Source organism: Electrophorus electricus, chromosome 1 (assembly GCF_041902795.1).
Source record: "Electrophorus electricus isolate QZ-2024a chromosome 1, ASM4190279v1, whole genome shotgun sequence".
Lineage (NCBI taxonomy): Eukaryota > Metazoa > Chordata > Actinopteri > Gymnotiformes > Gymnotidae > Electrophorus > Electrophorus electricus.
In genome coordinates this window covers 4,159,857-4,185,680 of record NC_137497.1, presented here as the reverse complement: position 1 = coordinate 4,185,680, position 25,824 = coordinate 4,159,857, and the positions used below count along the sequence as shown (strand labels likewise).

The window sequence follows — 25,824 nt, the reverse complement described above, 5'->3', positions numbered from 1 at the left end:
GCCATCGTGCGGCCAAGACGTGCAAGTGCGCAGTGAATCTGCGCTTGCGGCTTATTCTCAGCTATAACGTTGAATGGATTAACCGTCGAATGAATATCTTAAAGAACCACGAAATGAAGTAGTGACGAATGAATGGATGAATTCATCAATAATTTCAGGTGCCCAGCGATGTGTTGCCTATCAGGATTAAACTTTAATTATACGCTTTTCATGGAGTTATTAAATGATACAAGGCTATAACATTTTTGAGCACAAATTCAGATACATGAAGCGTCTCATAATTTCGCCTTCGAAAACTTGCAGAGAGAGAAAAAAAAAGAGTCCAGTCCATCGTGAGGCATTTGGCACGAAAACGCAAACGCTTCGCTGATCATATCCAGACCTAATCCTCAGCTCCCAATACTGCGGATGGTCTGTAGCCCCATGCATGGAAATCGGCAAGGAAGAAGCGCCCCGAGGAATTATAACGACCAGTTTCTTCATGTGTCGCTTAACCATCAGCGCTGCATCAGCGGAAGGCAGCGCGCTGTGGTTACAGTGATGACCGGCGGTGGAGGGTTTCAGTTTTTCATATGGGTTCAGAAATACATTTATTACTTCGTAATTACCACAGATATGCTGCTATTCTGGGCGTCATTGGGCAGGTTTAGCCCATAGGAGTGCACTCCCTCTAAAACCAGTAACGTGTCAGTGCTGTGAGTGCTGTGGGCTTATTTTAAGACGGTTGAGGCTCTGGTGTCCGCTCCGCTCCCCCTCCGTGCTTCTGAGAAACGGGACACTCGGCGGGATCACTCCTCCCATCGTGCGTCTATGATATTCTTCCATTCTGCACCGTTGCCTATGTTTGACTTTTGCGTCGCGCCGCACGCCCGCGAAACCGGTCGCCAAAGCGCACACGATTCATGACCACCTCCTTGTTGTCTGCATTTGTTCTGCCGAAACATGCCGTTTTTGCGCTTGCATTTGGTTTTGCTTCTGGCCGTCGGCCACGTCGCGAGCTCCGGGTCGGACTACCTCTTTCCCGACACAGAACAAGGTTTGTGTTTCTCGTAAAACAAGCCCGTGGAAACAAAATGAGCTGAAAAAAACCTTAAGTTTCCTTGCAACGTTGCATGCCAAAAGAAGCGGTAATAAAACCGGGCAATCCGTTTGCTTTCGGCACACGGCGAACTTCTTGACAAAGTAGGATAACGTGCCTGTAAGCGAGTGGGAAGACGCTGCACTGAGTGGGCCGGCGGGACCCTCGCGAAAGTCTCAGTCATTTCTCCGCGAGAATGCATTAATTATGCATTGATTATGGCTGCGGATTCATACTGAACTCGTTGATCTCACGCTCACGCATGCACTTCCAGGTTAACAGTTTTGGGTTGTTTTTTCCCTCCCCCGTTTGCAGAGCATTTCATCAGATCGCACGAGGAGTTTTTCGTGGTTCATCCCGAGAAGGTGGACGAGGATGGCCGATTTATCTCGCACGTCGTATCGCACCAGTTCACGCACGGCCGACACAAGCGAGACCTGAGCAGCCCGGACCGCCGGGTGTATTACAAGCTACGTTTAAACGGCCGGGCTTTAACTCTCAATCTCACCGTCAACGACAACCTGCTCGCGAAAGACTACGCTTTAGAGAGACGTCCGTGTAATCTGACTAAAGGCAGGACTCGCGTGGAAAACGCTTGTCACCTTCTCGGCACGGTACGACACGGCGCGGTGGAAGGACCCGCGGCGCTCAGCACCTGCCGCGGATTGGTAAGGCATTAATTAGCTCTGCTTCAGTGGCAACGCCGGAAAAGTACAAAACGGCAAATACACCCGATATAAGCCTACAATTTTAATATTTAATATTATATTCAAACCTGAATAACATTTAAAGTTCGCTTTGGATGGAGCTAATACGCATTTCCACATCATTTCCTTCATTTTCATTTAAGAGCGTAAAATCCAGCGTTAATATGAACGGAGTTTGCGTCCAAGTCGCCACGTCTAAGTAATGAGCTGATATGGCCGGGAGCTTTCTGCAGGTCCAGAGATGGTGTTGAGATCTGCTCTGCTAAACTAACCCCACAGACCTTAGCATACACCTATCTGCAGTGAGACCACTGTGTTTGTGCGTGTGTGTGTGTGTGTGTGTGTGTGTGTGTGTGAGAGAGAGTGTGTGTGTGTGTGTGTGTGTGTGTGTGAGCGTGTGTGTGTGTGTGTGTGTGTGTGTGTGTGTGTGTGTTCTCTCAGAGCTGCAGCAGATTGAGTGTGCACACATGGGTATTGTGCAGACACAGAGGCAGATGATTCAGGGTTCAGCAGAATCAGCAGATATGGCAAAAAAAACCAAAAGAAAACCCCCCCACAAATGTGTTGAGGGAGAGAAGAGAAGATGTGTGTGGGGGGGGGGGGTCCCACTGGGAGAGAAGAGAGTTTAGAAACACATCAATGTGTCATCAACCAGCATGACTCACTCTGGCTGGGCAGTGAAAGAATGAGAGAGAGAGAGAGAGAGAGAGAGAGACTGTTTGACTGTGTGAGAGCGTGTGGACTGACTCTGCAGTAGGCTCTGTGTGTGTAGCTGGTGCAACGTGTCTGGAGCAGTGGGAGCAGGAGTGTGTTCCCCAGCAGATTTGTTTGCGTGTCAATCACCAGGAGATCTGTCTGAGTGTCAGTCACCAGCAGATCTGTCTGAGTGTCAGTCACCAGCAGATCTCTCTGAATGTCAGTCACCAGCAGATCTCTCTGAATGTCAGTCACCAGCAGATCTGTCTGAGTGTCAGTCACCAGGAGATCCGTATGGCTGTTATTACTTGGAGATCCATCCGGCTGTCACTCACCATTTTCTTATTTTTCCACTTCACTGCAACTGGTGACCAGAATCCCTCTACTCATTTACACTCATTTACTAGACACTCCCCTTCTCTCTCTCTCTCTTTCTCTCTCTCTCTCTCTCTCTCACACACAAACGCTAGGACATGGGTATATTTGGATCCAAATGCGAAAGTCTTTATTTGGTTCACCATACAGATAAGGACTCTAAGAGTAATTCATAGGATCAGTGTTATTAACCAGGAGATCATGATGCAGAGAGTAGTCAGTCAAACCGGTAGGGTCAGAACCGGTAGTCCAGAGCGAACCGAAGGGCTGGGAGCGAGGCGTAGTCTGGGGAGGAAACAGAAGTCGGTAGCTAGAAAAAACAACAAAAGAAGATAACGCTTGGTAAGCTTACTAGGATGGCAATACTTCGCGAAGAGGTCTGGGAGGCGTGAGTCTTTATAAGGTGGAGATAAACAGGTGATAAACAGGTGTTGCCCATTAGTACTCAGGAGAAGGTGATCTGCCTAGTCTGGGTGTGGCAAACCTAGTGGGCAGGGCAGAATTCCTAACAGAAGCCCCTCTCTGACGGGCAGCTCCAGACGACCGAGAATGAACTACCCTCGGCCTGCCCCGGCTTCCAGGACTGGGACAATCAGGATGAGTGGCAAGGAAATCAGAGATGAGCGATGGATCCAGTATGTTTCTGGAAGGCATTTATGATTGGTCCTGTGGTCCATACCCCTCCGAATCAATGAGGTATTACAGGTGACCCCCTCGCCTGCCGGAATCCAATATCTCCCGCACCAAACAGTCAGGCTGGCCAATAATATGGAGAGAAGCAGGAGGAATGACAGGAGCAGGTAAAGGGCTATAATGTACTGGTTTCAGTAAGGAGACATGGAAGGTCAGCTTGATATGATAGCGTGAGGGGATTTGTATTCGGTAAGAAACCGGGTTGATCCTTCTGAGCACCTTAACGGGGCTGAGGTAATGGGGCCTTAATTTGCAGCAAGATAACCCCAATTTCATGTTGTGTGTGGATACCCATATGGAACACTGGTGCGAGACACTGGCGGCAGTTTGCAAACACTTGTCATGACCGGATGGCCCAGTTTAACTGAACATGTGCTGGCCTCCCGCGTCTTGGCACTGTTGTGCAACCAGTGATCCAGAGCAGGGATGTCAGTAGGGGTGTCACCTCATGGGAAGAAGGCTGGCTGAAATACATAAACACATTGAAAAGGAGTTAGCTGTATAGATGAGTGAATTTCATGCATGTTCTGAGCAGGGGAGGTATTGAGATCCATCAGAATGACTAGTGAGAAATCTCCCTAATTCCTGGTTTGTGCTCTCTACCTCCCCATTGGCCTGGGAGTGATGACAAAAGGAGAGATTGGTCAGAATGATGCCATCTACAGAACTGTCTCCAATATTGAGAGCTGAATTGTGTTCCTCTATCAGACACTGTATCCTCAGGTAAGCTGTAAGTCCTGAAAACAAAAGTAAATAGAGTTTCTGCGGTCTCCTTGGCTGTAGAGAGCAGGACACGTCAGACACAGTGTTACCCTCTGAGATGAGTAGATAGGTTATAAAACCACCATGAGATGGGACCAGGGACGTTTGGGAACAGGCCAGGGATGGGCCTCACCGGTGAGACTGAGCAGGGTGCAGGCCTGAGCCCACACTGTACAGGACATCACATAATCCCGTATGTCATTTGCCAGAGACTCCCACCTTCCACCTTGGTAGTACGCGTAATCCCCGGAGGTCCAGTACACAGTGAGGTATGTGCCCATCTCACAAGGTCCCCTGTCTGGACTGTGGGCATATTTGGCTTTCCCAGGGGACATTCCACTGGGACAGGATCATTACATAGGTCAAGGATGTTTGATGGAACTCACATTTCTCAGCCTTAGCATAGAGGTTGTGTTGTCTGAGTCTGGTTAGAACAGCAGTGACGCGTTGCAGATGTTCTGAAGGTGACTGAGAGTAAATAAATATGTCATCAATGTACACAATAAGGTATCTATCATCTCTCAAAAGTACCAACAGATACTCATAATGTCCTTTTGCTGTGGCAAAAGCAGCCCTCCACTCATCACCTTCTCTTATGCAGATTAAATTGTAAGCACTGCGCAAATGTAACTTGGTAAAGATTCTAGCTCCTGCAGCCTTTCCTATGTAATGGAGCTCAAGGGTGGAGGATAAGGATATTTTACGGTTACCTCCTTTAATGTTCTGTCATCAATGCACGGTCGTAGACCTCCTCCCTTCTTTCCTACGAAGAAGAATCCGGCTGCGAGGGGAGATGTCGAAGGACGGATAAAACCTTGCTGAAGAGCCTCCTGAACATGCGCCTCCATAGCAGCATCCTCTTGAGGAGAGAGAGGGTTTAACCTGGGAAGTGGGGATCTGGGTAGGAAATAGCACAGTCCCACCGCCTGTGAGCAGGTGAAACAGCAACTCTGGTCTTACTGAATACATCACTGTATTCTCTAGAGGGAAGAGGGATAGTGTTGAGATCTGGCATCCCTGGACTCTCCACTGTGGATAATATTGTCATGAGCTAGTGGCATCGAAATAGCTGGATAGTATGAGAATAGAACAGTCCCACCTGTAAGGTAACGGGAACAGTCTGTAGTGTAGCTACCTCTCTTGTCCAATGGGCTGACCACTGAGAGAATGGATGCGCAGGACTGGATCTATTGGTATAGTAGGTATTCCCAGCATAGTGACTATTCTGGAATCTAAAAAATTCCCAGCTCTGCCAGAGTCCAAGAGAGCTGAAAAAACTTCAGACCTGCGCCCCCCGAGACTAAGGATGGCAAAGTTAGTCATTTATGTTTTAATAAAAAGATAGAAGACTGTCTTATGGGTGTTGAGGGACTGATAGCCTCTACTCTCATTCTCGGTCGGATAGGGCAATGCACACGAAAATGACCCTCTCCTCCACAATAGAGGCAGAGGCCCAGGGAAATGCGTCTACTTCTCTCACGCATTGAAAGGCTGGATCGATCCACTTGCATGAGCGTTACGTCCTACGTGGTCACGACGTTAGGAGACAGACGAGACAGTGAGCCTCTCTCAGAGACTACTCGACTGTCAGGGCTTGTCGTAGGTTATCAATGGTAATAGCTAGTTGTATGAATTCAGACAGGTCTGTGGATTCACCTTTGCAGGCAAGTTCAACCCCCCACCCACACACACACACACGGCTCCTTTATTCAGCAGTGCTGTATATTTCTGTAGTTGAAGGGGTGTAGTTTAGAGGATGGGAAGGAGTTGGATGTCAAAGGTGAAGGGGTGGGCTTTAGAGGATGGGGTGGATGTCAAAGTTGAAAGTGTGTGTGTGTGTGTGTGTGCTGTGTGCGCTATATTTCAGATGGGTGTGCTAACGCTCCCAGGGGGGCTGTTTCTGATGGAGCCTGTCCGTGGTCACACCCCAACTGTCACCCACCCCCACCAACCACACGTCATCTACCGCACTTCCGTCTGGAGCAAGCCCCGGGCACGCCGTGGCGCACATGCTCAGCGTGACCACACTGCCTGCGGGGTCAAAGGTCATTACTTACTTGTGTGGATGGGACGTGCGGGTGAAATGTAGAGCAGTGTCTGTCAGAGGACTGCTCTACAGATTGGTGTGCTCTGTCTGTGTTTGTGTATGTGTGTGTGTGTGTGTGTGTGTGTGTGTGTGTGTGTGGGTGTGTGTGTGTACAGATGGTCGTGCATACTCCGAGCGGGTGGAGAAGGACAGAGAGCTTTGGGAGCAGGAGCAGCTGGACAGTGCAGACCGGAACGCTGCTCTGGACCAGATCCCACGGCGACGGATCTCTCCCCGGTCTGTGAGCACGGAGCGCTGGGTGGAGACCATGGTGGTGACCGACTCGAAAGTGCTGCAGTACCACGGCAACAGTAACGTGGAAAGCTACATCTTCACTATCATGAACATGGTGAGTCTGAGTCAGATTGAATCAAAGTATAGGAATCATTTCAGCTCATCATGATTCAGGCTGTATGATTCAGACTAGTTTTGATCATTTCCACACTGGGAGTAGGTGATTTATGGCTGATATACTGATTTCATGATTCTTTGTGTATGATTTCAAAAGATTCATGAATGAAAATTAGATTTATAATTCAGAACACCTGAGTTTTTGGTTATGGTCTACAAGGGCAGTGGTACCTCAGTGGTTAAGGTACTTGATTTGTAATTGGAAGGTTGCTGCTTCAGGCCACCACTGCTGAGTTGCCACTGATGGGCCCCTGAGCAAGACCCTTAACCCTCAACTGCTCAAATTGTACTCAGTCATAATTGTAAGTTGCTGTGGATAAAAGTGTCAGATAAATGCCGCAATTGTAATCAAATAGTATTTTTGAACATCTTGATGGGAGGTGCCAACATGTGTGTGTGTGGCACTACAGGTGGCTGGTATTTTCCATGATGCCAGTATTGGTAATGCCATTCACATCATCCTGGTGAGACTCATTCTGCTGCAGGGGGAGGAGGTATGAGCAGTGTTCACTTCTCACGAGTCATGATTCAATATATAACGATTCACAATTCATGATTCACACAACAAGGAGACTCAGTGTGGCTATTCTTAGTGAGCTCCAAGTTTTCAATCAAGTTTATGTTTACCAGATCTAAACAGAAAAACAAATGTAATTCATTTAAACTGCTTTGACATGCCATCACTAGCATTTGAGCAAACATCTACACACCCTATATTTATACATGTTTATTCTCTCTTCAATTACCTGTGAGCTAAAGTATTTATACCTGAGAAGGAAATTGTGTTGATTGCCTGTAGACTGAAAATAAACTCCTTACAGGGAGCAGAGGTGTCACTACAGTACAGAAAATGCAGGTTGAGCGTGTCTAGAGTGTCTCTGAGCAGGACTAGACTGACTCTGTGATTTGTTCATTCCAGAGCAGCTCTGAGAAGGTCTGATGGTCCAGAGTGGTTCTGTGGAGGGTCAGAGTGAATCTGTGGAGGTCCAGAGTGGTTCTGTGGAGGGTTAGTGTGGTTCTGAGGAGGGTCAGAGTGGATCTGTGGAGGTCCAGAGTGGTTCTGTGGAGGGTTAGTGTGGTTCTGAGAAGGGTCAGAGTGGTTCTGAGCAGGTCCAGTGGTTCTTTGCTCATTCTATTTTGGTTTTATTCTACCAGAGTTATGCAGAGATGGGAGGGTAGAGAAACAGCAGTAGTCATCCAGTCATTAAAGATTTCCTCACTCTTTTATGGTCAAAAGATGACAGTTATCCTAGAGTTTGTTTTGAAGCAGAGCTTAATAAGTGTTTACTTGCAACCTTATTTTGGTGAAGCAGAAATTTCATATTGTGTCACTTTAACATTGGAAATCATCAGATAGTTGCCTCACAGTTAAATCACATGGTATCACACTATTGTGTAAGGTTACACTCCGTCTGCGACACACACACACACCATCAGGCCTAGAGTTAAAATGAAATACTAAAGCATGAAATTAGCCCAACTTTGTCCATCATCACAGCTGTTTGTGTGTGTGTGTGTGTGTGTGTGTATGTGTGTGCATGTGTGTACTGTCAGAAAGGGCTGAAGGTTGTTCATCATGCAGATTCAACTCTGTCCAGTTTCTGTAGCTGGCAGAAAAGCGTCAATCCCCAGAGTGACACACACCCTGCACACCATGACGTCGCCTTGCTCATTACGAGGTGTGACACACACATGCATACACATGCACAAACACACATCCTTGCAGAAACACACACACAAACACAGATACACACGCATCTCAAACTGAAGAGGTTCAAACTGAAGCTGGTGTTTCACTGGAGTTCTGTAACCTCCCAGTGGAACTGGGAATAGAACATGCAGCCAAACATGCAGACAAACAGGGTGAAGTGAAGGTGCTGGCGTGGTGTTTGATGAGTGAGGTGAAGGGAAGGTGCTGGTGTGGTGTTTGATGAGTGAGGTGAAGTGAAGGTGCTGGCGTGGTGTTTGATGAGTGAGGTGAAGTGAAGGTGCTGGCGTGGTGTTTGATGAGTGACGTGAAGTGAAGGTGCTGGCGTGGTGTTTGATGAGTGAGGTGAAGTGAAGGTGCTGGCGTGGTGTTTGATGAGTGAGGTGAAGTGAAGGTGCTGGCGTGGTGTTTGATGAGTGAGGTGAAGTGAAGGTGCTGGCATGGTGTTTGTGTGGTGTTTGTGTGGTGTCAGGAAGGACATCTGTGCAGGGAGGAACGAGCCGTGTGAAACGCTGGGCTTGTCTCACCTGTCTGGCATGTGCCAGCCGCACCGCTCCTGCAGTATCAGTGAGGACTCAGGCTTACCTGTCGCCTTCACCATCGCACACGAGCTCGGACACAGGTGTGTGCAGGTGTGTGTATGTGTGTGTGTGTGTGTAGATTCAGGATCCAACACAATGGCCAGTGTAATGACTGTGACGTGTGTATGTGTGTGTGTGTGTGTGTGTAGTTTCGGGATCCAGCATGATGGCCAGGGGAATGACTGTGAGGTGAATGGCAGACACGCTTTTATCATGTCCAGACAACTGCAGTACGACTCCTCCCCCCTCACATGGTCCTCCTGCAGCAAGGATTACATCACGCGCTTCCTAGAGTGAGCACACACGCATACACACACACACACACACACACACACACACACACACACACACACACACACACACACACGCACACACACACACACACACATACATGGACACACACGTATTCACACACATACACCCAAACATACACAAACACATGCATGCAACAACACAAATGTTTCACTGTCATTGTGGAGACATTTGGGCTCCGCAGAATCTGACATCTCTCTCTCTCTCTCTGTCTGTTAGTCTTTCTCTCTTTGTCTCAGTCTTATTCTCTCTCTCCCATGTCTTTCTTTCTCTCTCAGCCTTACTCTCTGTCACGGTACTCCTCTCCTCTTTTTCAGTCGTGGCTGGGGTTTCTGTCTGAACGACCGTCCGTCTAAGAAGGACCTCAGCACAGGCCTGCTGGCCCCAGGGGTGCGGTACACACGACAGCACCAGTGCCAGATGCAGTACGGCCCTGACGCTACCTTCTGCACCGAGGTTGACGTAAGACTGCGCCTCCTACTAACAACACCCTCTCCTGTTTACAACCATGGCTGGTACTCCTGCAAATCAAATCACTTTATACTTGATTATACTGTAATTTTACCTGTCAGTCAGGGATGACCCTCCCACAAATGCTTCTAATTGGGCGAGACTGCCCCCCAAGAATTGTGCTTTTCCGACAGAGTGGCTCATTGCAAAACTAGTTTAGATTAAAGCCAATTAGTGGAGTTCATGCAGTCATGCAGTTATTTTGTATGTAATAGAAGGGACTCTGTTGGTAGGCTGGGATTAGATTAGATTATAGAGCCACATCAGAGCAGACAGTTCCCTCCCAGTGGACATCCGTCTTCACCTCTCTGTGTCCGGTGTCTGTGGGTCTAGAATGTGTGTCAGATCCTGTGGTGCTCTGTGAACGGGTCCTGCCGCTCCAAACTGGACTCGCCGATCGACGGAACCAGGTGTGGTCCAGGAAAGGTGAGGGGCAGACACTTCACGTTAAACAGAAAAAATGTGTATGACTGAATGTACTGCTGGGCTCTTTATCTGTGTGTGTGTGTGTGTGTGTATCAGTGGTGTATCTCAGGAGAATGTGTGATTGTGGGGAAGTTACCGGAGACTGTGAATGGTGGGTGGGGCCAGTGGAGCACGTGGTCCCACTGCTCACGCACATGTGGGTCTGGCGTCCAATCAGCAGAGAGAGAATGCAATCAGCCCAAGTATGACCCCGCCTCTGTCTCTGTACGTCTCTCTATGTGTATGTTCCTCTTCCTCACTGGTATAGGTTTACGGGGGCAGTGTGTTTTATTTAACATAACAGACTGTTTGCATGAGTTAGGTTGGGTGGGATGAGCATCTCCCCATCTCTCTGTGCGTCCATGTTTGTCAATTTATTCTGTACTTACCTTAGACAATCCTACCTGATTGTTTAAACTGCTTGTCTCTCTCCTTCACCCTCTCTCTCTCTCTCTCTCTCTCTCTCTCTCTCTCTCTCTCTCCCTCTCGCCTGCTCTATCACTCCCTGTCTCTCTTTCTCCAGGCCAGAGTTTGGAGGAAAATACTGTACTGGGGAACGTAAGCGCTACAGGATCTGTAACACGGCTCCGTGTGCTCAGAAACAGCCGACGTTTCGAGACATGCAGTGCAGCGAGTTTGATACAGTGCCCTACCACAACCAGCTCTACCAGTGGATCCCTGTATTCCACACCAGTAACCTTGGCAATTTCCATTACTCAACACTGCACCTCAACACCTTCCATTACTCAACACTGCACCTCGACATCTTCCATTACTCAACACTATACCGCAACACCTTCCATTAAATGTCACAGTACCTCAACACCTTCCATTACTTAACACTTCTTGCCTCCAGATCCTCACGCAGTAATGCATGCTGAATTGTCCACCGTTGTTTTGTTTGACAATCTGTTGAACTCTTGTTTGCACACTAAGGCACTTAAAGAAGCTAAACTCAAAGGCAGTTAATGTCTATGGTAATGACCTATGTTAAGGCAGTTAATGTCTATGGTGATGACCTATGTTTAGGCAGTTAATATCTATGGTAATAACCTATGTTAAGGCAGTTAATGTCTATGGTGATGACCTATGTTTAGGCAGTTAATATCTATGGTAATAACCTATGTTAAAGCAGTTAATGTCTATGGTAATGACCTATGTTAAGGAAGTTAATATATATGGTAATGCGTATGTGAAGGAGATCCTACAGCTGTTTCTTTCCATATGAATATACAGTTCTCCTTGTGGCTCTGTCTGAACTGTGACACGTTTCACTTCAAGATACTGATTCTAGTTATGCAGGCTGAATTACGGTGTGATTACACCACACACACTTTCCCATAATGCTCTGCTTTCAGTGGAATTTTGTCCTGGGGCTGTTCTATTCCCCTAGTGTGTGTGTGTGTGTGTGTGTGTATGTGTGTGTGTGTGTGTGTGTGTGTGTGTGTGTGTGTGTGTGTGCGCGTGTGTATTCATGACATCTTATCTGTCATCACATTCCGCAAACCATAGGACGACCTGAAGCTCTTCCACAGACACCCAGAGTTCTAAACTCCAAAATGTTTCTAGAGCTTTCACTGCACACAGTCAGAATTTATAACTACTTTAGGAATTCAGTTTTAGTTTTGTGGTTTAGTATCCAGAGACAGTGATGGTTCTTACACAGTCTGAGGGCTACATCACAGACCCTGTAAGAAGCTCCACGATTTGTTTCTTTCTGTTCCCTTTAGTCTGGGAGATTTAAAGTCACGGTTTCATACTGCAGCAGGTTGTGGTTGGTGTACATTTTCATAAAACTCCCACTGCGAGCCTCCCTCCCCTTTTACAGTGTTTCTTTCAAAATGCTTTGAAATGTGTCACATTCATTTTACCATTGTGGCTTTGACTGAGAATAGCTGCTCAGAGCTTTGCTACAGTGTTAATACCTGGCTAGGACTTTACAGTATAAATACCTTGCCTGGAATTTACAGTGTAAATACAGACCACAGAGAGAAAGAGTTTCTTCATACTATTTTACCTCTCTCTTCTCTTTCTCATTCTCTCTCTCTCTCTCTCTCCCTCTCTCTCTCTCTCTCTCTCTCTCTCTCTCTCTCTGTCGGTCTCTCTGGCTCTCTCTCTCTCTCTCTCCCACCTCCTTCCAGACCTGCCCTGTGAGCTCCACTGCAGGCCTGTCAGTGAGGATTTCTCAGAGAAGATGCTGGACACTGTGACAGATGGAACTCCCTGTTTCATTAACAACAGCAGGAGTATCTGCATCAGTGGTGTGTGCAAGGTAATGTGTGTGTGTGTGTGTGTGTGTGTGTGAATGCCTTACTCCACACACGTGTGTATGAGGGAATGTCTTACTCCATATATATATATGTGTGTGTGTGTGTGTGTGTGTGTGTGTGTGTGTGTGTGTGTGTCTGTGTGTGTGCAGGCAGTGGGCTGTGATTATGGAATAGACTCTCGTGCAGAGGAGGATCTCTGTGGAGTGTGTCTGGGTGATGGTTCTACCTGTGAGACTGTGAATGACAGCTACACACAGAGAGATGGCAATGGTACTTCACCTACTGTATACCACACACCTCACCTACTGTATACCACACACACACCTCACCTACTGTATACCACACACTTCACCTACTATATATCACTCACACACACCTCACCTACTGTATACCACACACCTCACCTACTGTATACCACACACACACACACACACACACACACCTCACCTACTGTATACCACACACTTCACCTACTATATACCACATACACACACACCTCACCTACTGTATACCACACACCTCACCTACTGTATACCACACACTTCACCTACTATATACCACACACACACCTCACCTACTGTATACCACACACACACACACACACCTTACCTACTGTATACCACACACACACACACACACACACACCTCACCTCATGTATACCACACACCTCACCTACTGTACTATACAGGGCCTTGAAAAAGTATTCATACCCCTTGAACTTTTTCACATTTTTTATGTTACACCTACAAACTTAAATGTATTTTATTGTGATTTTATGTGATAAACCAACCCAAAGTAGCTAGTAATTGTGAAGTGAAAAGAAAATGATACATGGTTTTCAAATTTTTTAATAAATAAAAATCTGGAAAGTGTAGCGTGCATTTGTATTCAGCCCCCTGTACTCTGATACCCCTAAATAACATCCAGTGTGACCAATTGCCTTCAAAGGTCACCAAATTAGCAAATAGAGTCCACCTGTGTGTAATTTATTCTAGTATAACTACAGCTGTTTTGTGAACACCTCAGAAGTTTATTTGAGAACATTAGTGATCAAACAGCATCATGAAAACCAAGGAACACATCAGAAAGGTCAGAGATAAAATTGTGGAGAAATGTAAAGCAGGCTTAGGCTATAAAAAATATCCCAAGCTATGAATATCTCATGGAGCACTGTTCAATCCATCATCCGAAAAAGAAAGGAGAATGGCACAACCGCAAACCTACCAAGACATGGCTGTCCACCTAAACTGACAGCCCAGGTAAAGAGAGCACTACTTAGAGAAGCAGCCAAGAGGCCCATGGTCACTCTGGAGGAGCTGCAGAGATCTACAGCTCAGGTGGGACAATCTGTCCTCAGGACAACTATTAGCCGTGTACTCCACAAATCTGGCCTTTATGGAAGAGTGGCAAGAAGAAAGCCATTTTTAAAAGCAAGCCATAAGAAGTCTCATTTACAGTTTGCCACAAGCCATGTAGGGGACACAGCATAATGTGGAAAAAGGTGCTCTGGTCAGATGAGACCAAAGTTGAACTTTTTGGCCTAAATGCAAAACACTATGCGTGGCAGAAAACTAACACTGAACATCACTCTGAACACGCCATCCCCACCTTTAAACATGGTGGTGGCAGCATCATGCTGTGGGGATGCTTTTCTTCAGCAGGGACAGGGAAGCTGGTCAGAGTTGATGGATGGAGTGAAATACAGGGCAATCCTGGAGGAAAACCTGTTAGATGCTGCAAAAGACTTGAGACTGGGGCGGAGGTTCACCTTCCAGCAGGACAATGACCCTAAACATACAGCCAGAGCTACAATGGACTGGTTTAGATCAAAGCACATTCATGTGTTAGAATGGCCCAGTCAAATCCAGAACTAAATCCCACTGAGAATCTGTAGCAAGACTTGAAAATTGCTGTTCACAGACGCTCTCCATCCAATCTGACTGAGATTGAGCTATTTTGCAAAGAAGAATGGGCAAAAATTTCAGCTTGTAGATGTGGAAAGCTGGTAGAAACGTACCCCAAAAGATTTGCAGCTGTAACTGCAGCGAAAGGTGGTCCCACAAAGTATTGAGTCAGGGGGGCTGAATAAAAATGCATGCTACACTTTCCAGATTTTTATTTATTAAAAAATTTGAAAAAAACATGTATCATTTTCTTTTCACTTCACAGTTACTTGCTACTTTGTGTTGGTTTATCACATAAAATCCCAATAAAATACATTTAAGTTTGTAGGTGTAACATGAAAAAAGGGGTATGAATACCTGTACCACACACACCTCACCTCATCTCAGAGAGATGGCTATGTACTTCACCTACGCTATACCACACACCTCACCAAATCTATACCATACCTTTCAGCTACCGTATACCACACACACCTCACCTACTATATACCACACACTTCGCTTATTCTGTACCACACACCTCACCTACTCTATACCACACACACCTTTTTGCTTCTCCACCCTCTTTTTCAGGATTGACCACAGGTTCTCAATGGGATTGAGATCTGGGGAGTTTTCTGGCCATCAATCCAAAATTTCAATGTTTTGTTCACCGAGCCACTTGTTCATCACTTTTACCTTGAGACATGGTGCCCGTAATGCTGGAAAAAGCATTGTTCATCACCAAATTGCTCCTGGATCATTGGGAGAAGGACGTTTTGATACCATTCCTTATTCATGGCAATATTCTTAGGCAAAACTGAGCAAACCCACTCCCTTGGATGAGAAGCATCCCCACACATGAATGGTCTCAGGATCACTGTTGGCATGACAGAGGACTCATGGTAACACTCACCTTTTCTTCTCCAGACGATCATTCGTCCAGATGTCCCAAACAGTCTGAAGGGGGCTTCATCACAGAAAATAACTTTACTCCAGTCCTCTTCAATCCAATCCCAATACTTCCTGCACAATATCAGTCTGTCCTTGATGGTTTTCTTGGAGAGAAGTGGCTTCTTTGCTGCCCTTCTTTACACCAAGCCATCCCCCAAAAGCCTTCACCTTACTATGCGTGCAGATGCACTCACACCTGCCTTTTGCCATTCCCGAGCAAGCTCTGCATTGCTGGTGACCTGATCCCATAGCTGCATCCTCTTTAGGAGTCCTGGTGCTTGCTTGACTTTCTTGGGTGCCCTGAAGCTTTCTTCACTGCAGCTGATGATTCAATAAATGGTTGATTTAGGTGCTATCTTACAAGCAGCAATGTCCTTGCCTGTGAAGCCCTTTTGAGGAAATGCAATGATGACTACACATGTTTCTTTGGAGGTAACCACCCTTTTAAAATAACCAGTCTGCTCTTCTAATAAGCATGACAGAGTGATATCAGCTGCCTTGTCCTCATCCTGAGTTAACAAGAAAATCACTGAAATGATGTTAGCAGACCATTTTGTGGCAGGGCTGAAATGCAGTGGCTGGAATGCAGTAACTTTGCAATTAATTGTAATTCATCTGTTCACTCTTCACAATCTAGAGTTAATACAAATTGCCACCATAAAAACTGAAGCAGTATACATTGTGAAAACCAAAATTTGTGCTAGTCTCAAAACATTTGGCCACAGCTGTACTATATACCACACACTTTACCTACTCTGTACCACACACTTCACCTACTGTATACCACACACCTCACCTACTGTATACCACACATACTTCAGCTATTCTATACCACACTTAACCTGTGATACACCACACACCTCACCTACACTATACCACACCCCTCATCTGTTCTATACCACTCAATACTGCCACACACCTAAACACTGTAGTACAACTCACCTGAACACTGTTCCCACGTTCATCCCACATCTCTTCTGAGCATCATGTCAATTGCCAAGTATAGCCAGGTGGAGTGACTGGCTGGTAGTCATTAGACCCAGAGAGTTTTGCACATAGTTCAGCCAGTACCTGAGCCTTCACCAGATGGGTGGGCATGGCCTGTGTGCATGTTTGTGTCAGATTATGTCGACATGGTGCTGATCCCAGCCGGAGCACGGGACATCCTCATCCACGAGGTTGAGGAAGCGGGGAACTTCCTGGCTGTGCGGGCAACAGACTCAGAGAAGTACTACCTCAATGGGAATTTTGTCATCCAGTGGAACGGCGAGTACCAGGTGGGCGGGGCCAAGTTCTATTACGAGCGCAGCGGCAACCTGGAGAACCTGACCTCACCTGGGCCCACCACTCAGCCAATCATGGTGCAGGTACATAACACTGACACTGACACACCTTAACTTACCTGACCTCACCTGGGCCCACCACCCAACCAATCATGGTGCAGGTACACAACACTGACACTGACATACCTTAACTTACCTGACCTCACCTGGACCCACCACCCAACCAATCATGGTGCAGGTACACAACACTGACACTGACACACCTTAACTTACCTGACCTCACCTGGGCCCACCACCCAACCAATCATGGTGCAGGTACACAACACTGACACTGACACACCTTAACTTACCTGACCTCACCTGAGTCTACCAACCAGACTGTTGTTATATACAGCATTAGCACTACAGAAACTGACAGCAACAAAACACTTTGTGTAGCTCAATTTTCTTAGTGCAGGTACTTTCTTTAAGCTTACATTATAATACTTTTTAAAGTATGGCCTGGATTAGCATAATTTTACAATAGAATTAAGTTGTCACGTGTACCATTAGCAGCCTACCTACACAAGAAACAGCAGTGTATGTGTGTGTGTGTGTGTGTGTGTGCTTACCCTGGGGTCAACGTGTTGTTCTGGGGTCGGTGTGATTTGTACTGGGGTCAGTGCGATTTGTGCTGATGTCTGTGGTTTGCGCTGATGTCACCGTGCTTTGTGCCGATGTCTGTGGTTTGCGCTGATGTCACCGTGCTTTGTGCCGATGTCTGTGGTTTGTGCTGATGTCACTGTGGTTTGTGCCGATGTCTGTGGTTTGTGCTGATGTCACTGTGGTTTGTGCTGATGTCACTGTGGTTTGCGCTGATGTCACTGTGGTTTGTGCTGATGTCACTGTGGTTTGCGCTGATGTCATTGTGGTTTGTGCTGATGTCAGTGCAAGGTGCTGAGGTGTGATTCTCTCTGCTGCTGTGTAGTTGCTGTTCCAGGAGTCAAACCCAGGCGTACAGTACAGGTACACGGTGAAGAAGAACCGTCTGGCCAGCAACAAGCTCCTGGAGCCTGAGTATACCTGGAAATATGGAGCCTGGAGTGACTGCAGCGCAACCTGTGGGCTAGGTAGGGAAATGTTTAAGATCAGTCAGCCAGAGAAATAGAAAATAAATAGTACCAAATCCACAAAATGCCATTTTGGAAATATGACCACACATTTATCATGTTTTGCTTGTGAAGTCGTATATAATATCTTTGGACTCAAAACTAGGTAAATGATGTCAGTGGTTGAATATTGTGCTGTTTTCAAGGTAACAGTGATGCAATGCATTATGTTTTTTGGTCACATGGTTATGTGCAGTGCATTATGGGTGTTGGTCGAACAGTTATTGTAATTCAGATGATAAAGTGTATTGCGGGTACTGGCGTCATTGTTGTTCATTGCCGTGTATCATGAGTGTTGTCATGGTTACCTGCTATGTCATGACCCGCCTCCTCCCCTCCAGGTGGACAGAAGCAGCCTGTGCGGTGTTTTGAGTCTGAGGTGGGTGTGGTTGACGAGGCTCTGTGTGACCCAGGAACTCGCCCGAGTGACCGACATCGCAAGTGTAAGCTCATGGACTGTCCTGCCAGGTGTGTAAGATCATGGGCTGTCCTGCCAGGTGCGTTCATCCCTCAGGCCTCTATGCCCTGATTATGCTTTGAAAAACTGGAGACTTTGAAAAACCAGGGTTGGCCAAATGACCTAAATGAGCTTAGAATATGCAAGAGTCCCTAGTTCAGAAACCTCAGTCTTTAGATCAGAAACCTCTGTCTCTGGTTTAGAAACCTCTGTCTCTGGTTGAGAAACCTCTGTCTCTAGATCAGAAACCTCTGTCTCTGGTTTAAAAACCTCTGTCTCTAGTTCATAAACCTCTGTTTGTAGGTGAGACCCTGGAGTGTGCGCTTCTCTTGCTCTGCTGTCTGACTGAGCTCATGAAAAGCCTGATCTCTGCGCCCAGGTGGTGGGTGGGAGGATGGCAACCGTGCTCGGCCTCGTGCGGCCCAGAGGGGGTACGGAGGCGCACAGTTCTATGCGTGCGCACTGTGGCAGGCGAGGAGAGGGTGCTGCACGCCGATGACTGCAGACAGCTCCTCCAACCCAAAGCAGCCGTACCCTGCAACAGACATGTGACTTGCGGTTCGGCATGGGCCGTCGGCAACTGGAGCAAGGTGGGGTCATAGGGTTTTGAGATCACGGGTTTATGATAATCAGCATTCCTTTTGTAAGGATTTTCACCATAAATATATCAACAGTTCTCATTTAAAACTCATATATTTGTCAACTATGCTAAATCAATGCTAAAAATGTATTTTTTAAGTTTCATTTTTGTTTGGTGTTTGGTGTTTTTGTAGTGTTTGTGCAGTGTTTGACACTGGGTGAGGTCCGTGAGTGCGTGAGCAGAGTGTTTGGTATTGGAGTGTGTTTGAGCAGAGTGTGTTTGGTGGTGTTGCATTCTTGCACACTAACTGCTTTGTTTCTGCTGCAGTGTTCTCTGACCTGCGGGGGAGGGATCAAGTCTCGTGTTGTACGGTGTGTGACTGAACCCCAAGTCCACTGTGACCCCATGACCCGACCTCGCTCGACAGTCTTCTGTAACCTCCAGAGCTGTTCCTCCAACTACCGAAGGGTCAGCCCTCAGAACCCAACACCTAAAACTCCAGCCAGGGCCACCACGATCTCAGCCCACCCAGCCACGCCGGGGCGTGACCACACCCTGAGCATGCCCACTGTGAGCCCTGCACACGTGACATCGCCAGACGTGTTTCACAAGGATGACGGTGACAGCACAGATGACGACACACAGACCATTACACACCGCCCCAGCATGAACCCCACCATCAGTGAGGAACAGGAGGGTAGCACTGAGCTACTGCCTCCCGATGAAGGCTCTAGATACACCCCAGGTTATGACTACATGGTGGAACAAGGAGATGATGATACAGAGAGGAATGAGAGTGAGAATGGGATTAGGGTACAACCACCTGCTACAGACCCAAACCCACACACCCCCATAACCACAACACACCCAGCCAGGATAACAGTCACACACACCTCCTTAACCACAATAAACCCAGCCAAGACAACAGCCATACACAGCCCCTTAACCACTACAAACCTAGCAAAGACTACAACCACACGCACACCCCTAACCACATCAGGCCCAACCAAGATAACAGCCACACACACGCCACTAACCACATCAAACCCAGGGACCACTAGAAGCACAATCCACACTGTGGTCCCCACAATAAAAAAGACAGCCAGCCATACGTCTCTGCCCCTGCAACAGTGGAGCTCCCCCTGGTGGACTAACGGAGACAACGCCTACACCGCGACAAACCTTAGGACTAAAGTAGCTCCAGTCCTACAGCCTAACACCCCCCAGGCCACCATGGGGCGCCCAAAGCCCAGGACCCCACACTCACATCCTGGGAAGAAACTGCAGGCAGGTGCAGGCTCGGACATCAATGGGTGGAGCCAGAGCTGGCTGCCTGCCACGCTCCCAGCCACACCCCTGACGACCAGTCACACACCCACACCCAGCGATGGTTACGGCGAGCTGAACACACAAGACAGGGACAACAGCACTGCATTCTGGGTAGTGGGAAACTGGAGTCAGGTACAGACGCTTGCAGTCGCAAGAACAATAACCCCAAGTGAACACTAACACTGAGATCCGACAGAGTGGTGGGTCTAATGCTTGTGTGTGTGTATTGTACTGAGGCAGTGCTCCACTACGTGCGGTCTGGGTGCGGTATGGCGTTGGATTAGGTGCAGCTCTGAAGTGGAAGCAGACTGTAGCACACTGGCCAGACCTGAACCTGCCCGACACTGTAACCTTCGACCCTGTGCTGCCTGGTACACCTCCAACTGGAGCACGGTGAGACCAACCCTCCACCTACGCACGCACACAAATATGCAAGCGTACACACACACACACACACACACACACACATTCGTGCTGGCTACTATGGCACACTCTAATTGCTGCATTCCTCTGAGATGCTCAAAGCATTACCTACTGTTGCCAGTAGAGGTCACTAGACTACTGCACTGCACTGCGCTTTCCTTTCTCTAACACAGCCAAATGAAGTGATGTGATTTACGTGCGTGTGTCTCTGCAGTGTCCTGAGGGGTGTGTCAGCGGTACGCGACGTCGTGACGTGCAGTGCGTGGACACTCAGAGTGGACGGGCTCTGAGGCCGTACCACTGCCAGCTGCTGTCTACCCAGCCACGTCGCACCCTGCCCTGCACCCAGTCCTGCACCAAGCCCCGGCCTCAGGCACGCCTGCGGTGGAGGCACTCGTCTTGGGGACCGGTAATGCATCCACACCACCCCACACACACACACACCCACATACTCACACACACTCACATACTCACCTACATGCTCACCAACCCACATTCTCACCCACTCACATACTCACCCACGGTTTGTCACTCTCAGATGTCTGTAGTGATAACGGTTTGTCATTCTCAGACGTCTGTAGCGATAACGGTTTGTCATTCTCAGACGTCTGTAGCGATAACGGTTTGTCATTCTCAGACGTCTGTAGCGATAACGGTTTGTCATTCTCAGACGTCTGTAGTAATAACGGTTTGTCACTCTCAGTTTGTCATTATCAGACGTCTGTAGTGATAACGGTTTGTCACTCTCAGACGTCTGTAGTAATACCGGTTTGTCATTATCAGACGTCTGTAGTGATAACGGTTTGTCACTCTCAGACGTCTGTAGTGATAACGGTTTGTCACTCTCAGACGTCTGTAGTAATAACAGTTTGATGGTTGGTAAGACATGATTCATAATTCATTTACTGAGTACCGCACATCTGATCTTTTCCTGAATGTCTCTCTGTCTGTTTCTCCTGTCTATGTGTCAGTGCTCTAAAAGCTGTGGAGGAGGTATTAAGGAGAGATTGGTGTATTGTCCCGAACACAAGCTCTGCGACGAGAGTGTGCGCCCTAACAGCACAGCGCCCTGTAGACCGCAACCCTGTGTAACATGGGTCACTGAGCCATGGCAAGAGGTCAGTGTCTCCTCCTCCCAAGCTTGGCCGCATACAGTAAGACCCAAAATGCTCAGTTAAGAGTGCATGAACGAGCTTCATGACCATCACATAGCTGCCTGGCTGCATTTTGTCTACTATGGGAGAGGTGGCGCTATAGAGCAACTGTCGCACAGATCATACAGACACCGTTCAGTGCTACTGTTCAGCTACATGATATGAAACTGTTACACAGCACTATTTCACTTGTTTTCATTAAAAATGTAACTGAAGATAAATTAAGCAATTTGGTGATAAACGGGTGGTGTCTCATTCATCTGGCATGTTTTGAAAGATGTGGGTGATATTTTGGGTGATGATGCAAAGACATGGGTGGTGTATGTGTGTATGTACGTGGTGTGCATGAGAGAAACAGACAAACAAGAATGATTAATGTAAGTGATTCCGTATTTCTATGTATGTGGTGTGTGTGTGTGTGTGTGATGTATCAGTGTTCAAGGACCTGTGGTGGAGGTGTACAGAGGCGAGCAGTGTGGTGTGTGAGTGCGGGATCTAGAGCGGTGGAGAAGAACACACTGTGTGTGAGCAGGAGCAGACCAGTGAGTGAGCGTGCCTGTGGATCGAAGGAGTGCAGGACTGATCCTGGTACAGTATATGTGTGTGTGTGTGTGTGTGTGTGTGTGTGTGTGTGTGTGTGTGTGTAGGGTGCTCTGTGTGTAAGAGGAAGACCATGTCCTGGCGGTTCTGTTCTAAGCTGATGTGTGTGTGTGTGTGTGTGTGTGTGTGTGTGTGTGTGTGTGTGTGTGTGTGTGTGTGTGTAGGGCGCTCCAAGTGTAAGAGGAACACCATGTCCTCGCGGTTCTGTGCTAAGCTGAAACTGCTCGGCCACTGTGTCCTGCGCTCCATCCGCAGACAGTGCTGCCTCACCTGCACCATGTAACACTGCCAGAGGTCAGAGGTCAACACTCCACAGGCGTGGCTCCATCATCAAAGAGTGAAAATAATGGATGTTTGTGTCCATGTTACAGAAACACACACAACATAAAAACCCATGTAGGCCTGTGGTGTTTTGTGTTTGAGGCTGCCTGGAGATGTACCAAAGCAGACGTAGACGTGACCAGGAACCAGGCCTGAAGCCAAATGGACATCAGGATTATTCACCCAGACCTGTGGGAACAGCCACTCTTTAACCCCACAGGCTCCGCCCACAGCTCTGAAAGCTGCCAGAGACATGAATGCTTATACAGTACACATCCATGAAACTGAACTTCAGTTAGCAAATACCAGATTAATGGAATTTAGACTTTTAACTACTGTCTGTCTGCCGTTCTGCCTGTCTGTCTGATGATAGATATGTTAGCGGTTCCAACGTGGGAGAGATTTTCGGTACCTTCAACATTTTACAGCAGGGAAGCGTGTTGTATAGCACAAGAATCCTTCAGGATTTGAAGCTTGTTGTTAAAACAGAGCTACACCAGCGCAACACCTCCCTCCCTCTGCTTCTGTTGCTGGGCCCACCCGAGTCAGACTGAAAGCGTTTGCGATGTATGATCGGTCTGATCACATCCAAGTGCATTCAGTCCCCTCTGCAGGAGGAGCAGGCAGAGTAACTGGTGAACTCGAATGTGCAATAATCAGCTGAGCCCAACCAGACAGCAACAGGAAACTCCGCCCACTGTAACATTACTGCATATGCCTCACACTGAAGCTGCTGCAGCAGTGTCAACTCCGCCCACTGTAACGTTACTGCACGGGCTCCGCCCACTGTAACATCACTGCACAGGCTGCGCCCACTGTAACATCACTGCATATGCCTCACACTGAAGCTGCTGCAGCAGTGTCAACTCCGCCCACTGTGACGTTACTGCACGGGCTCCGCCCACTGCAACGTTACTGTACGGGCTCCGCCCACTGTAATATCACTGCACAGGCTGCGCCCACTGTAACGTTACTGCTGGTGGTTCCGCCCACTGTAACGTTACTGCACAAGCTCCGCCCACTGTAACATTACTACACAGGTCTCAAACTCACTTCACCTCATCCTGGGGTGTTGTCCACGGCTTGGCTGGGAGGTTTATCCTGTATATGAAAGAGGCCAAACTGTGAATAAACAGGCTGTTCCAGCCTCCACCTGCTTTAACTGATGTTTCACATCTACTAAGGTGCTTTCGAATCTACCAAATATACTATACTGAAAGGGTATTTTGATATATTATTTTTATATACATACTTATTATATGCAACTTGAGCTGGCTTTAAGTATATTTTGTTTTATATGACTGTGTCATTTTCACTCCAGCACTGTCACTGATACAAGTTACTTCCCGTTTATGACATTCAGAACCTCTTCTTGCCTTACATCAGTATAATCTTTCAGGCCATAGCACTTAATGGGAAAAACATCCATTCTCCTTCCCTGTTAATGTTTTCCTGTCAGCCTATACATGTCTGGTGACTGCCTGCATGGTGCTTTGTTTCTGTTTTACTGGTCAGTGTGATCATCTATCTGATTATGTAATAGACATACAATAGTTATGAATGTGCATGGATGAAAGTGTTAGTTTTTTGATACAGAGTTCTTTGGTGTTGTTATGGAGTTTGTTACACATTATTAATGCATTTGTTAAACCTTGTAATGGTATTCATTAGAAGTTAACAAGTTAATTAGGCATGGTTAAAAGTGCTTTAGACATAATTAATGAGTTTGTTCACCATTGTTAATGTGTTAAGATTTAATCAGTGGGGTTTATCTGAGGCAGCAGGTATGGTGAGACTGCCAGTTACAAAACACCCCTCAAACTTTTATATTGAAATGCTGAGGGTTCTGAGGCTTCATGTGTTAATAAACTGTTGGATGTGAAGAACATTCTCCTGTGTTCCAGCTGGCCAGCACTACTGTCTACACGGTTGGGGTCTGTGAGTGAGTGTCCCATTGGTGGTGTTGGGTGGGTGGGGTTTCCCAGTGGTGGTGTTGGGTGGGGTTTCCCAGCGGTGGTGTTGGGTGGGGTCCGTGAGTGGGTGTCCCAGCGGTGGTGTTGGGTGAGGTCCGTGAGTGGGTGTCCCAGCGGTGGTGTTGGGTGAGGTCCGTGAGTGGGTGTCCCAGCGGTGGTGTTGGGTGAGGTTTCCCAGCGGTGGTGTTGGGTGAGGTCTGTGAGTAGGTATCCCAGCAGTGGTGTTGGGTGAGGTCCGTGAGTGGCTGTCCCAGCGGTGGTGTTGGGTGAGGTTTCCCAGCGGTGGTGTTGGGTGAGGTCTGTGAGTGGGTATCCCAGCAGTGGTGTTGGGTGAGGTCCGTGAGTGGGTGTCCCAGCGGTGGTGTTGGGTGAGGTCCGTGAGTGGGTGTCCCAGCGGTGGTGTTGGGTGAGGTTTCCCAGCGGTGGTGTTGGGTGAGGTCTGTGAGTGGGTATCCCAGCAGTGGTGTTGGGTGAGGTCCGTGAGTGGGTGTCCCAGCGGTGGTGTTGGGTGAGGTTTCCCAGCGGTGGTGTTGGGTGAGGTCTGTGAGTGGGTGTCCCAGCGGTGGTGTTGGGTGAGGTCCGTGAGTGGGTGTCCCAGTGGTGGTGTTGGGTGAGGTTTCCCAGCGGTGGTGTTGGGTGAGGTCTGTGAGTGGGTATCCCAGCAGTGGTGTTGGGTCAGGTCCGTGAGTGGGTGTCCCAGCAGTGGTGTTGGATGAGGTTTCCCAGCGGTGGTGTTGAGTGAGGTCTGTGAGTGGGTATCCCAGCAGTGGTGTTGGGTGAGGTCTGTGAGTGGGTGTCCCAGCGGTGGTGTTGAGTGAGGTCCGTGAGTGGGTGTTCCAGTGGTGGTGTTGGGTGAGGTCCGTGAGTGGGTGTCCCAGCGGTGGTGTTGGGTGAGGTCCGTGAATGGGTGTCCCAGCGGTGGTGTTGGGTGAGGTCCGTGAGTGGGTGTCCCAGCGGTGGTGTTGGGTGAGGTCCGTGAGTGGGTGTCCCAGCGGTGGTGTTGGGTGAGGTCCGTGAGTGGCTGTCCCAGCGGTGGTGTTGGGTGAGGTCCGTGAGTGGGTGTC

The 25,824-nt window shown here is 47.9% G+C and overlaps 1 protein-coding gene across 2 annotated transcripts; it reads left to right on the top strand.

The window, feature by feature from the left end:
- Positions 1–119: 119 nt before the first annotated feature.
- Positions 120–24,735, top strand: LOC113589887 (ADAM metallopeptidase with thrombospondin type 1 motif, 12). 2 transcript variants are annotated; one of them, XM_081723205.1, is made up of 25 exons: positions 120–1,036; positions 1,394–1,746; positions 6,179–6,356; positions 6,514–6,746; positions 7,219–7,302; positions 8,363–8,487; positions 8,989–9,138; positions 9,247–9,390; positions 9,727–9,871; positions 10,253–10,345; positions 10,442–10,587; positions 10,908–11,077; positions 12,526–12,656; positions 12,804–12,924; positions 16,615–16,859; positions 17,743–17,884; positions 18,265–18,391; positions 18,760–18,970; positions 19,288–20,421; positions 20,530–20,682; positions 20,927–21,121; positions 21,684–21,830; positions 22,301–22,454; positions 22,631–22,760; positions 22,890–24,735. In XM_081723205.1, exons 1-24 carry the CDS (start codon positions 943–945, stop codon positions 22,747–22,749), a joined length of 4,794 nt encoding a protein of 1,597 aa, XP_081579331.1. In that variant the 5' UTR covers positions 120–942; the 3' UTR covers positions 22,750–22,760; positions 22,890–24,735. The 2 variants fall into 2 exon arrangements, with proteins under 2 accessions (XP_081579331.1, XP_035382028.1); XM_035526135.2 differs by having other exon boundaries at positions 22,838–24,735.
- The last annotated feature ends 1,089 nt before the right edge of the window (positions 24,736–25,824 follow it).

Coding starts and splice junctions, on each gene's coding strand:
- LOC113589887 (XM_081723205.1), top strand. CDS start 943: ATGCCGTTTTTGCGCTTGCATTTGGTTTTGCTTCTGGCCGTCGGCCAC. Junction 11,078..12,525: donor GATCCCTGTATTCCACACCA/GTAACCTTGGCA, acceptor ACCTCCTTCCAG/ACCTGCCCTGTGAGCTCCAC. Junction 17,885..18,264: donor CAGCGCAACCTGTGGGCTAG/GTAGGGAAATGT, acceptor CCTCCCCTCCAG/GTGGACAGAAGCAGCCTGTG.